At 48.6% G+C, this 12,382-nt stretch overlaps 1 protein-coding gene across 4 annotated transcripts in view; it reads left to right on the top strand.

Moving 5' to 3' along the window:
* The window catches only part of CAPN1 (calpain 1), a 57,900-nt gene that overhangs the window by 14,908 nt on the left and 30,610 nt on the right, over positions 1-12,382 (top strand). For all 4 annotated transcript variants that reach the window (XM_008179681.4, XM_005307886.5, XM_024100248.3 and 1 more), the window contains exons 4-6: positions 393-511; positions 10,021-10,154; positions 10,310-10,478. In XM_008179681.4, the coding sequence (XP_008177903.2) occupies positions 393-511; positions 10,021-10,154; positions 10,310-10,478 (422 nt within the window). The remainder of the gene's footprint in view (positions 1-392; positions 512-10,020; positions 10,155-10,309; positions 10,479-12,382) is intronic.

The following is a 12,382-nucleotide window of genomic DNA, read 5'->3' as shown; positions in this document are numbered from 1 at the left end:
AGGGTGAGGGTGTGTGAGAACTTGCAGCAGGAGGCTTAGGAGAATGTCTGCGCGGGAGCCCCGGGCTGCTCTGACTCATGTGGGGAATTGTACAGCTAGTTTTGGTTAGCTGCAAAAATTGATGTGTGGTTTATGCAAATATCTTTCTCCCCAGTGGGTGCCTGAGTTGCCAGATGGCTCTGGTAATTTACAAGCCTGAAATCTTGCACTCCATTATGTTTACTGCTTGGCACCTTTTTATTTTTCTCCTGAGAATAAAATGTAACTGCCGCGTACCATGCAGTTATTTGATCCAATGCAGCTAGGTTCTGCTGAAGAAACGGTAGTGTTATTTCCCATCCTTGGCGCAAATTGGACTTCCTTGACTAACTTTTCCTTCTGCCTTCATTCAGGTGACTGCTGGCTCTTAGCTGCAATTGCTTCTCTCACCTTGAATGAAACCATCCTCCATCGAGTGGTCCCCCATGGGCAGAGCTTCCAGAATGGATATGCTGGCATCTTCCACTTCCAGGTGAGATGCTGGGATGTAAGAAAGTCTCACCTCATCTGGTGTTGGACCCTGCTGCTCCCTCAGTTTACCTCTTTCCCCAGTAAAACTGCCACAACTGGTGCTTTTGAATTACTCTCCCCTCCTGGGGTCTGGTTTATTTAACACAAAATAACAATTTAACTCAAAGCTAGAATCTCCCAGCGCCTTCTCCAAACTCAGCAGTTAAATTCACCCTTCCTGAGCTCCTAGTTCCTTCTTAAGGGCTTTGGTACCTGCCCTGGCAGCAGGTAGCTCTCAGCAGGTTCCATCCCTGTCCCACTTTGATCATGTATCCCCTGAAGGTGTTTCTCCCTCTTTATCTTTGCATCAGGGCCAAGATGTCTCTCCAGGCTTACTCTGGGCTTCTTCAGAAAGGTCTCCTCCTCTTTGAAGCAGGAAAATCTCTTAGAGGAAGCCCCAGTCCTTGAAATACCATCGCATGATGCCTTGTCATGATTCCTGGCCAACCACTGGGCCAAACCCATCACATACGAGGCAGATAACTAGGTACAGATAGAGCTGAGGCCAACTCCCCTTAAAGGGCCAGCCCACCCTATAACACTTGACTATTGATGTCATTCCCAAAGATGCCCAAGTGAAAAGTTTGTATATGTGTGAAAATAATGTGTGGACCAAAAAAAGGTTCTTATCAGGCTGTGTGATACCCATTTTGTATCATGTTCATTGGCACCTTTTAACAGTTGTAACCTTAAAAACCACTGAATCACATAGACTCATAGACTTTAAGGTCAGAAGGGACCATTATGATCATCTAGTCTGACCTCCCGCACGATGCAGGCCACAAAGCCGTCCCAACCCCCTTTCCCTTGACTCTGCTGTTGAAGTCCCCAAATCCTGTGGTTTAGAGACTTCAAGTAGCAGAGAATCCTCCAGCTAGCAACCCCTGCCCCATGCTGCGGAGGAAGGTGAAAAACCTCCAGGGACTCTGCCAATCTACCCTGGAGGAAAATCCCTTGCAAGACCCCTATTCTGGGCAGATAGGGAGGCCATGAAAGGAAGAAGAGAGAATACCTGAGAGTAAATGGCATAGTGTCAAAGCGCCTCTCCACCTCGCTGAAAAAGGCACGAGAGGTTTTCATTTTCAAGCCGTACTGCTTGGAGGGGTCCCTTTTGTAAATGGTAGTTCTCTGGCCAGCATCCTTCGCCTTCCCTTGTAGGACCAGCTTCCCCCAGAGTTTTGCAGGCAGGGGTAGAACATTAAACCTTGGTGGAAAGGTGTTGGCCTTATTTTGTTAAGAGGTTTTGGAAAAAGAGAAATCAGTAGCAACTTGTTACCTGCTAGAAACAGGGAGGTCTCTGGCAGCCTGGAGAGCTCAGTTACCAATGAGAAATGCATGTCACCATCAGTAAGCAAAGACCTTAGAACAACTTGTATAGGGCACTTGTATTAGGACTTTGTCTACACAGTTGTTGTACCACTTTTTCTGTATTAGTTTTAAACTGATATCGCTAAAGCATACAACTCCTGGTGTGGATACGGTTATACAGGTATAAAGCTGCTAATACTGGTTTAGTTATTCTCTCTCTCTCACCTGTTAGATTGTTGGCTCTTTAAGAAGAGACTTTTTTTTGCCTTTGTTCAGCACTGAGCACATTTTCAGTGCTAAACCACACCCGTAAGTGTACCTTGTTGGTGCAATGCCAGTGGCTATTGGGACAACGGTCCTAGTGGTTACCTTTGTGCTACAGTTCCAGCTCTCCACCCTCAGCAGGAATTCAAAGTTAATACTAATGTCGTTATTTATTTATTTTTGCTTTACCTGCACTGTTATTTATTTTGGGCGTAGTGCTGTACATGTGTATTTAGCAGGAAGAAAATTGCACTGATCTCTATCTAAACCAAGAAAGATTTGTTTGGCTAGTAAACCAGTTGGTTTAATCACCATTGAGCAATGCCCGTAGGGTAAAGCCCAAGACCTAGTGAATTTCACTGCTGTAACAAAGCTGATTCATCACGGTTACTCCCATTCTGTGCAGGGAGTGCCAGGCTGGGAAAGGAGGGAAGATGATGTGGGGTTGGAAGAAAGCCTGACGTTATGGGCAAGAGGGACCAAATAAAGAGAAGTTACAAACATTAGCTGCCTTTAGGTTTGGCCCATGTAGGCAGAAGCACAGTCTGAACACAGGACCACAAGTGGCAGAGGGAATCACTGTATAGGGCACTGGACTGGGACTTTGAGACTTGGATTCTGTTCTTGGCTTTGCCTCTGACTTGCCATGTGACCTTGGGCAAGTCACTTCCTCTATGTCTTTGCGTCTGTACAACATCTAGCACAATGGATCCCCGATCTCAGTTGAAGCCGGTAGCTGCTATTGTAATAATAAAGGACTGGGAGCCAGGAATGCTTGATACTAATACCAGTTCTGACAAGAATTTCAGTGCGAGATTTAAAGAGCTCAATCAATATAGCTGTTCAAAAAGAAGATGAAGAAGTGACTTGATCACAGTGTATAAGTATCTTCCTGGGGAAAAATACTGGGTACTAAAAGGCGATTTAATCTATCAGAGGAAGGCATAACAAGAACCAATGTCTAGTTAGAAGAAGAACAAGACACTAAAGCCAGACTAATTCCAGTTAGAAATAAGGCACACATTTTTAACAGTGAGGATGGTTAACCATTGGAACAAACACGCCAGGGAAATGGGAGATTCTCCATCTTTTACGGTCTTCAGATCAAGCTGGGATGCCTTTCTGGAAGAGATGCTTTAGTCCAAGAGTCGGCAAAATATGGCACGCATGCCAAACATGGCACGCAAGCCGATTTTGAGTGGCACACTGCTGCCTGCCCGGTGAGAGGAGGAGGAGGGGCAGGAAAGCACCACGCTGGGGGAAGAAGCGGGGGAGGAGGGAAGCTTGGCTGCCGCAGGACCAAGCTTCTGCCTCCTGCCCCCACTCAGCCCCCCCACCCACCGCTCTCCCCTGTGGGGGCAGGAGGCAGAAGCTTGGTCCTGCAGCAGCCAAATTTCCCCCTTTCCCCCGCTTCTTCCCCCAGCGTGGCACTTTCCAGCCTCTCCGCCCCTCCTCCTCCCTCTCCCTGCCGCCGATCAGCTGATGGCCCTTGCGAGGGGGAGGGGAGCGGAGCAGAGCCGAGCAGCCGCGTGGTCCCTGCTCCATAGAGGAGGCAGAGAAGAGGTGGGGATGGAACAGGGCATATCCCTTCCAGCCCCCTGTAATGAGCCGCTCAGGGCAAGGGGCTGGGAGCACCCCCATGAGCCGAGCACCCCAGCCCTCTGCCCTGAACTCCCCCCCACACACAGCCCAGCCCTCTGCCCTGAACTCCCCCCCACACACACCCCAGCCCTCTGCCCTGACCCCTGAACTCCCCCCCCCCCACAGCCAGGCTTCTGCCCTGCACCCCCCGACATCCCCACTGCCTTCTGCCCTGCACCCCCCCACACATCCAGCCCTCTACCCTGACCCCTGAACCCCTCCACACACACCCCAGCCTTCTGCCCTGAACCCTCCCACATCCCCACTGCCCTCTACCCTGACCCCTGAACACCCCCACACCCAGCCTTCTGCCCTGCACCCCCCCACACACCCAGCCCTCTGCCCTGACCCCTGAACCCCTCCACACACACCCCAGCCTTCTGCCCTGAACCCCCCCCACATCCCCACTGCCTTCTGCCCTGACCCCTGAACACCCCCACACTCAGCCTTCTGCCCTGCACCCCCTCACACACCCAGCCCTCTGCCCTGACCCCCTCCACACACACCCCAGCCTTCTGCCCTGCACCCCCCCACATGCCCTCTGCCCTGAACCCCTCCCCCCAGGTCTGGGGTCCCAGCTGCCGGCCCCTTGCCAGCCGGAGTCCCGGCCGCAGCCCCGCTCAGCCCGCTGCAGGCCTAGGTGAACAGAACCCCAGGCTGGAAGCGGGCTGAGCGGGCTGGCGGCGTAAGATCAGCATTTTAATTTAATTTTAAATGAAGCTTCTTAAACATTTTAAAAACCTTGTTTACTTTACATACAACAATACTTTAGTTATATAATATGGACTTATAGAGAGAGACCTTCTAAAAAACGTTAAAATATATTACCGGCACGCGAAACCTTAAATTAAAGTGAATAAATGAAGACTCGGCGCACCACTTCTGAAAGGTTGCCTACCCCTGCTTTAGTCAGACATAAGTCACTGGGCTCAATACAGGAGTGAAGGGGGAAATACTCTGGCCTATCTTCTACAGGAGGTCAGACTAGATGATCTAATGGTCCCTTCTGGCCTTAAAACCCATTAATTTAAATGCCCTAAGGCTTAATTAACTAATTATGTAAAGCACTTTGCAGATATAAAATGCTGTATGTGTTGCTCTAGTTCTTTATCAGATCATCTAACCAGGGTACTTTATAAAATAAATTTCCTATATTTAATTTAGGTAGAAATTTGGCATGAGAATTCTGTGTTGTCGCCTTGGCAAATATCAGCTGCATCGTGACGTGACAGTTACATATTTTGTGGCATTTCTACTTGGAAAACCTGGAATTTAAAACTTTTTATAAGCTATTTTAATATAAACTTTACAGAATTGTTAGTCTTTAACTGGAGGGTTAGCACCTTCTTTGCACTTTCATATTACTCAAGTGTTGAATGACTTCATTGGAGGCTGGAATTTAAGATACCATGTGTTAGGCACCTTAGAAATCCCTAAACTTGACTAATTTCAGGATCATGATATATCTGGGGCACTTGAATAAAATAAAAAACCATAGACTCTTGATCTGTGGTGTTACTGCATGGCAGAGGAACTGCAAATGCACTGATGCCTTTCTAGGTACCTCCTTGTCTACTGACGTTCTTACCAATGGGGAATGAAACCAGGCTGATTATCAAGAATTTGTGCTTGCTCTCTGGAGAGCCTTGAACTGAACGATCATGTTTTTGTCCTGACAGTTAAACTGATCTGGACGGAGGCCAGTTTCTGTGAGCTGAGATGCTGCAATGACTAAGCAGTGTAGAAACCCTGAAGAGTGAAGTAGTTATTCTGAATTCTCATTAAAACAAATTGAAAATTCAGTTTTTGACAATTGAAACACTTGAAGGGAGTAGGTGCTTCCCACAGAGGGAGGCCAATAGTTCTGGTGAGAGCAATGCTTACTTGTATAGTGTACGTTCTTCCCTCTCCAGCTCTGCCAATGCACCTCAGTCCTGATCTGCACCAGTCTGTTCTATCCCAGCAAGCATCTCTGCCAATGTCCCTGTATTCTGAAATGCAGCTATCTACCCTTGAAATACCATTTCTGGCTCTCTTCTGAGCACAGATAGGGTGTTTTTCCTCATCTGGACAATATGTTGACTAGGGGCTAAGTTAAAACCACCAAACACATTTAAACTTCCCCAATCTCCACTGGTGAAAGACTAGTGCGTTAACACACAGGGTCACCCATTCCCTTCCCCCACCCCAAGCCTATTCTGTATTAGCCCACAGCTACAGAACCTGCCTCTTTAGAACAAATGCTAGAGACTCATGCTTTTAGCTGTGGTGGTCCCCAGTTCAATCACCAGTTGTTGGCCAAGATGAGGTCTTCACAACAGGACTGCGAGAGGAAGGATGGTCAGGTAGTTAGGGCATTAACACAGGATCTAGGAGACGTGGGTTCAAGACCGTGTTCTGCCCTAGATTTTGTGTGACCTTGGGCAAGCCACTTAGCTTCTCTGTGCCTCAATTCTCCCTCTATAAAATGAGGAGAATAGCTCTTGCCTACTTCAAGGGCTGATGATAAATCTATTGGGTGTGATGTGCGCAGATACTACAGCAATGGGGCCATCTAACCACCCAAAAAAAAAGGGCCTGACTCTCCATCTTGTTCCTTACTCGTGTGCAGAATGATACTAAATATGCTGTAAAATGCTGCTAAATAAGAGTAGGAATTTTTGGCACAAGTGTTAATGAGTGCACAATGTGCAAGGCATGTGGATCTGATTCTCTACTGGTTTTTAAATTGTACCTTCCTTGTGCACTGTGACCGAACCACACCCAGCTGTGTTACTAATCACGTGTCTAAATGTAACTGGACATCTACAGAACTTTATTTCCCAGTCCCATGAGCTGTACATTTAAAACTTCATGCAGAGCATGACATTACAGTGTTTTGATTCAACCTGTACCTGCCAGCTGTGAGCAGATGTCATCCTCCATCGCATCAGATAATGGAGGATCTCTATCACACCAGGCTCCATTCAAAGTTTGCTACAGTTCTAGCAGCAGAAACAAGCAGGAGATTTTTATTTATTTATTTATTTGGGAAGCATGTATATCAAATATTGTTAAATCCCTCTATTTCACTAAGGAGCTGCATTCCCATTGACTTTCAATGGGACTTAGTAGAAGTCACTTAAAAGAGTGACTCTGAAAAGGACTTAGGGGTCACAGGATAACATGAGCTCCCAGTGTGATGCTGTAGCTAAGATGATGAATACAATCCTTCAATGTATAAGAATGAGACTACGAAGTGGGAGTAGGGAGATGGTATTGGCACAATTCAGGGCAACTGCACCTGTATTCCCCCTCTGTGATCCAGCAAGGGCACCCACTTTAGGCTTATGACTCCCTATCCATTTGCTCTCTTGGGTGAAGACACGTCTCTCTCTCTCTCTGTCCCCCTTCTGACCAGGATATTTCCACGCTGCATAGTCCCTTGACCATCCCGTGATATCCCCAGGAAAAGAGAGGCTGTCTAAGTAGGCTTCTTTTGCCTTCTCTTCAGAAATGTTTAACAGTGTAGTTACCACAGTTAAGCTACCACAGCGCTCCTCCTAAGCAAGCACATTTTATTCTTAAGGTAAAAGCAATACAGAGAAAACATATTAAAAACAATAAAAGAACCTATATACCTGCTAATAAGCTTATCAGTGACCGTCCTAACTGCAACACCGACTCTAGATGGAGCAGTCCTTCAGCCTCCACCCAGCAGTTTTCCTGTGATTTCAAGTTCATCACACCCTTTGCTCTGAACAAGGACTCCCAAGAGACTCACTCATTTATCCAGTTTGGGTCTTTGAAAAGACTAATCGGTAAATCAGCCAAACAATGGGTCTCTGCTCAAAATGCAGCTTAAAGTCAGATTCGAGATGGGTCATTTGCATTCCCTTCACCCCCATGTATTTCCTAGGAAATCCACTGCACACACATTGTCCCCAAAAGTCCTTTGATGTTCCTAATATCTCCCAGAAATTGCATTAATCCTGCCTTCCTCCGAAAGAAGTTCTATGCAATTCCACCATAGTGCACAAACATTTGCATTTTCAGTACAATGGACTCCAAAGGTATTAAAACTTTATTCCATAAGGTTTAACTTAGTTCAGTAAGGTTGAATTTAATTCCATAAGGTTTGTCCAGGATATTGCATATGTCATATGTGTCACAGGTATTACTTCTGGATATAGCATTAATGAGACCATTACTGGATACCGTGTCCAGTTCTTGTGTCCATACTGCAAAAAGGATGTTGGAAAAATTGGAAAGGGTTCAGAAAAAAGCTAAAAGAATTATTCGAAGTCTAGAAAACATGCCTTATACTAAGACTAAAGAAGTTACAAATATTTTGTTTATCTAAGACAGGGGTCTCAAAGTCCCAGCCCGCGGGCCATCTGCGGCCCGAGAATCTCCCCAATGTGGCCAACGGGACTGCAGCAATTTTGGGGCCACATCTCTCCCTTGGCCCCGCCTGCCGCCCCCGGATGCTCCCCCGCCCCCACGCATCCCCCGGGAGATTTAAAATGGCCTGGAGCCCCGCCCACCACCGGCAGTGCCGCGGAGCTGAGCAGCTTTCTGCGCACTCCCTCCATGTGGCTGCTGGCCCTTCCCTGCAGCTCTGGGGTGGGACAGGGCGGGGCTGTGCCTCTGCACGCTGTCCCAACCCTGAGCACCCCTGCGGCCAATGGGAAGCTGCGGGGGTGGTGCCTGAGGGCAGCAGCGCATGGAGGCCCCCCGGCCTGCCCCACCTTGGAGCCCCAGGTAAGCACCGCACCCCCAACCCAGAGCCTGCATCCCGTCCCCACGCCCCCCCAGCTCCTAAACTCCCTCCAAGAGCCTGCACCCCAAGCCCGCACCCCCTACTCACACACCCCCTCCTGCCCCCAAACTCCCTCCCAGAGCTTGCACCCCCTCCCCACACACCCCCTCCTGCCCCCAAACTCCCTCCCAGAGCTTGCACCCCCTCCCCACACACCCCCTCCTGCCCCCAAACTCCCTCCCAGAGCTTGCACCCCCTCCCCACACACCCCCTAGCCCGCAAACTCCTTCCCAGAGCCTGCACCCCTTCCCACACATCCCCTCCTTCCCCCAAACTCTCTCCCAGAGCCTGCAACCCCACTCCCTCCTCCTGCACCCAAACTCCCTCCCAGAGCCTTAGGCAGATGGGGAGCGGAGTGGAGGGGGTGGAGTTTGGGGGGGGGCGGGTTCTGGGTGGCATGAGTGACATTATTGGCCCGCTGGGAGGATTTGAGGACTAGCACTGGCCCTAAGGTAAATTGAGTTTGAGACCCCTGATCTAAGAGATGGTTTAGAGGTGACTATACGCTCGGCTCTCTGAGCTGTGGCGCAAACGTAGTATCTGGTCTACATAAAAGTATGTTTCTACATGGAAGAGATTTCTAATAGTAGACAGTTCTTTTATCTAGGAGAAAAAAGCATAATGAGATCCAATGTTTGGAAGTTGATTCTACATCCAAACAGAAATGCCATCAAGTTGAGTGTAATGCCTCACGAGCTCAGCCAATTAATGAAAATTTCATTTCTGGTTCACATTCACAGGGTATTTGGGCAATAATTCATCAAGATACTTAAGAACATGGCTAACTTTAAGTATGTGAGTAGTCCTGCTGAAGTCAGGTAAATTAGACACATGCTTAAAGTTAGGCACTTGCAAAAGTACTTTGCTGAACTGAGGCTTCAGACAACTACATGACCTTTCTGCCCATTAACTGTAAGGATTGAATGGAATCTTAGTGCCCCATCACTTGACTTGCAAAGTTTTGGGGGTTTAATTACCACACAGTTGTTTGGGCATCAGCAGTAACAAATAGCCTGGGCCCTTTGCCAGACCTCTGTAAAGAACATGACCTTCTCATTTTCATAGCCTTTGCATCCTGCAGTACCAGTGTGAGTAGCACAGGGTACAGCAAAATTGGCCATGCAAACATTTTTATCAGTTGATTAGTGTCCATGTTTACACCGTGGTATTATAAAAATTAATTCTGCTCTCAAAATGGATTTGTCTACATTAGAATTGAAACCGTGTTTTACAAGAACTGCTAAACACACACTAAACAACCTAGCTCACCAGACACTGTCCACACCATTTTTTCCCTGGGGAGATGAGATAGAGAATGAACCACATGTACCAGATATTAACTATGTTGCTTAATGCATTTTTGGAAGGCGTTTGGATAATATGGTGATGAGGGTGACCTTAGAACCTATAGCTATTTTCACCATCAGTTTGCATACATCTGTCTCTCCTCTATGCAGATCTGGCAGTTTGGGGAGTGGGTGGACGTTGTAGTGGACGATCTTCTCCCGACGAAGGATGGGAAGCTGGCTTTTGTACACTCAGCACAAGGCAATGAGTTCTGGAGTGCCCTACTTGAGAAAGCTTATGCCAAGTAAGTGCCAGTGTCTGGGCTTGCCCAGCTCTGCTTTGGAAATGGCCATGACGTACCAAGCACTTGGCTGGTGGATATTTCCTGACTAATGTGGCCCAGAGCATGTGTCAGCAATGGGAAAATTCTAACTATCTGCCTTCTTCGTTCTCATTCAGGGTGAATGGCTGCTATGAAGCTCTGTCTGGAGGAAGCACCTCAGAGGGCTTTGAAGACTTCACTGGAGGGGTCACCGAATGGTACGAGCTTCGGAAACCCCCCAGTGACCTTTACCAAATTATTTTGAAAGCTCTGGAAAGGGGATCTCTGCTTGGCTGCTCCATTGATGTGAGTTCTTGTTTTGTATCCTGCACCTTTTTCTTATTGGTTGTGGTGATGGGTGAGTGGGTCTTGGAGCATTTTAATAGTCTGGGGATTTGGGGCTGCTCCTTCTCAAAACAAGGCAGTGGCTCAAGGATCCCTTGGCTCCTGGGCACCTAGCTGGGCATGTTGAGTTCCTTTGGCAACCATTCAGTGCGGGCACACCCCCCCCCCAAGCAAACGCCTCTTGGTGTCTGCTGGACTCAAGCTAGCAATACAGTAGGGATGCAGCAGCTTGATTTACAATAAACCAGATACCAATCCAATTTCACTCTGCTAATCCAGTCACTCTTTGTAGTTCAAGTGTTGTTTTGCAGTGTGGTTGCTCTCACTCGAGCTAACCTAGCTCGACTTGAGTGTACTCACCCAAGCTAACTGCTGCAGTGAAAATAAACCTTCAGCCTCACATTGTGGTCCCCTCCCTAGGCAGGCTCTCAAGCCCAAATTCATTAACAAAAACAGAGCTTTGTTCCAAAAAAGACGGTTACTCACCGTTGTAACTGTTGTTCTTCGAGATGTGTTGCTCATATCCATTCCATTAGGTGTGTGCGCGCCGCGTGCACGATCGTCGGAAGATCTTTACCCTAGCAACACCGGCGGGTCGGCTGTGGAGCCCCCTAGAGTGGCGCCTTCATGGCGCTGAATATATACCCCAGCCGACCCGGCGCCCCCTCAGTTCCTTCTTGCCGGCTACTCCGACAGTGGGGACGGGGGGCGGGTTTGGAATGGATATGAGCAACACATCTCGAAGAACAACAGTTACAACGGTGAGTAACCGTCTTTTCTTCTTCGAGTGCTTGCTCATATCCATTCCATTAGGTGACTCCCAAGCCCAACTTAGGTGGTGGGGTCGGAGTGAGACATTGCTGTGTGCAAAACCGCTGGTCCGAAGGCAGCATCGTCCCTGGACTGCTGCACTAGTGCGTAGTGAGCTGTAAACGTGTGGACTGACGACCAAACCGCCGCTCTACAAATGTCCTGGATGGGAACTTGCGCCAGGAAAGCCGTCGAGGAAGCTTGGGCCCTCGTGGAGTGAGCGGTGAGGTGCGGTGCTGAGACACCTGCCAGGTCATAGCAAGTCCGGATGCAAGACGTAATCCAGGAGGATAGGCGTTGTGAGGAGACCGGTGAGCCTTTCATTCGGTCGGCCACTGCAACGAAGAGTTGCGTCGTCTTTCTAAAGTGCCTTGTGCGGTCAATATAGAATGCCAGGGCTCTGCGTACGTCCAGAGAATGCAAACGTTGATCCTGGCGAGTAGCATGTGGTTTAGGATGAAAGACCGGGAGAAATATATCCTGGTTGATATGAAATGGGGAAACCACCTTAGGGAGAAAGGCAGGATGTGGGCGGAGCTGCACTTTATCCTTATGGAAAACTGTGTAAGGGGGCTCGGATGTAAGCGCCCTGAGTTCAGAAACGCGCCTTGCTGAGGTGATGGCTACGAGGAAGGCTGTCTTCCAGGATAGGTACAGAAGTGAACAGGTGGCCAGTGGCTCGAATGGAGGACCTGTGAGCTTGGAGAGAACCAGGTGGAGGTCCCACGTCGGAACGGGCTGACGTTGTTGTGGGTACATCCGGTCTAAGCCCTTGAGGAATCTAACGACCATCGGGTTAGAGAATACCGAAGACGCGAGTTCCCCTGGATGAAAGGCCGATATAGCGGCCAGGTGAACTCTAATTGAAGATATCGCCAACCCTTGCTGTTTTAGGGAGAGGAGATATTCCAATATGAGAGGAATAGGCGCCTGTAACGGGGACGTGGCTCGTTGTTCGCACCAACAGGAGAACCGCTTCCACTTGGCCAAGTATGTGGTCCGTGTTGAGGGCTTCCTACTGCTCAGCAGAATCTGTTGGACAGAGTGCGAGCACT

This window comes from Chrysemys picta, chromosome 7 (genome assembly GCF_011386835.1).
Source record: "Chrysemys picta bellii isolate R12L10 chromosome 7, ASM1138683v2, whole genome shotgun sequence".
Lineage (NCBI taxonomy): Eukaryota > Metazoa > Chordata > Testudines > Emydidae > Chrysemys > Chrysemys picta.
Note: the sequence above shows the minus strand (reverse complement) of the source record. Positions and strands in the feature narration are given on the sequence as shown.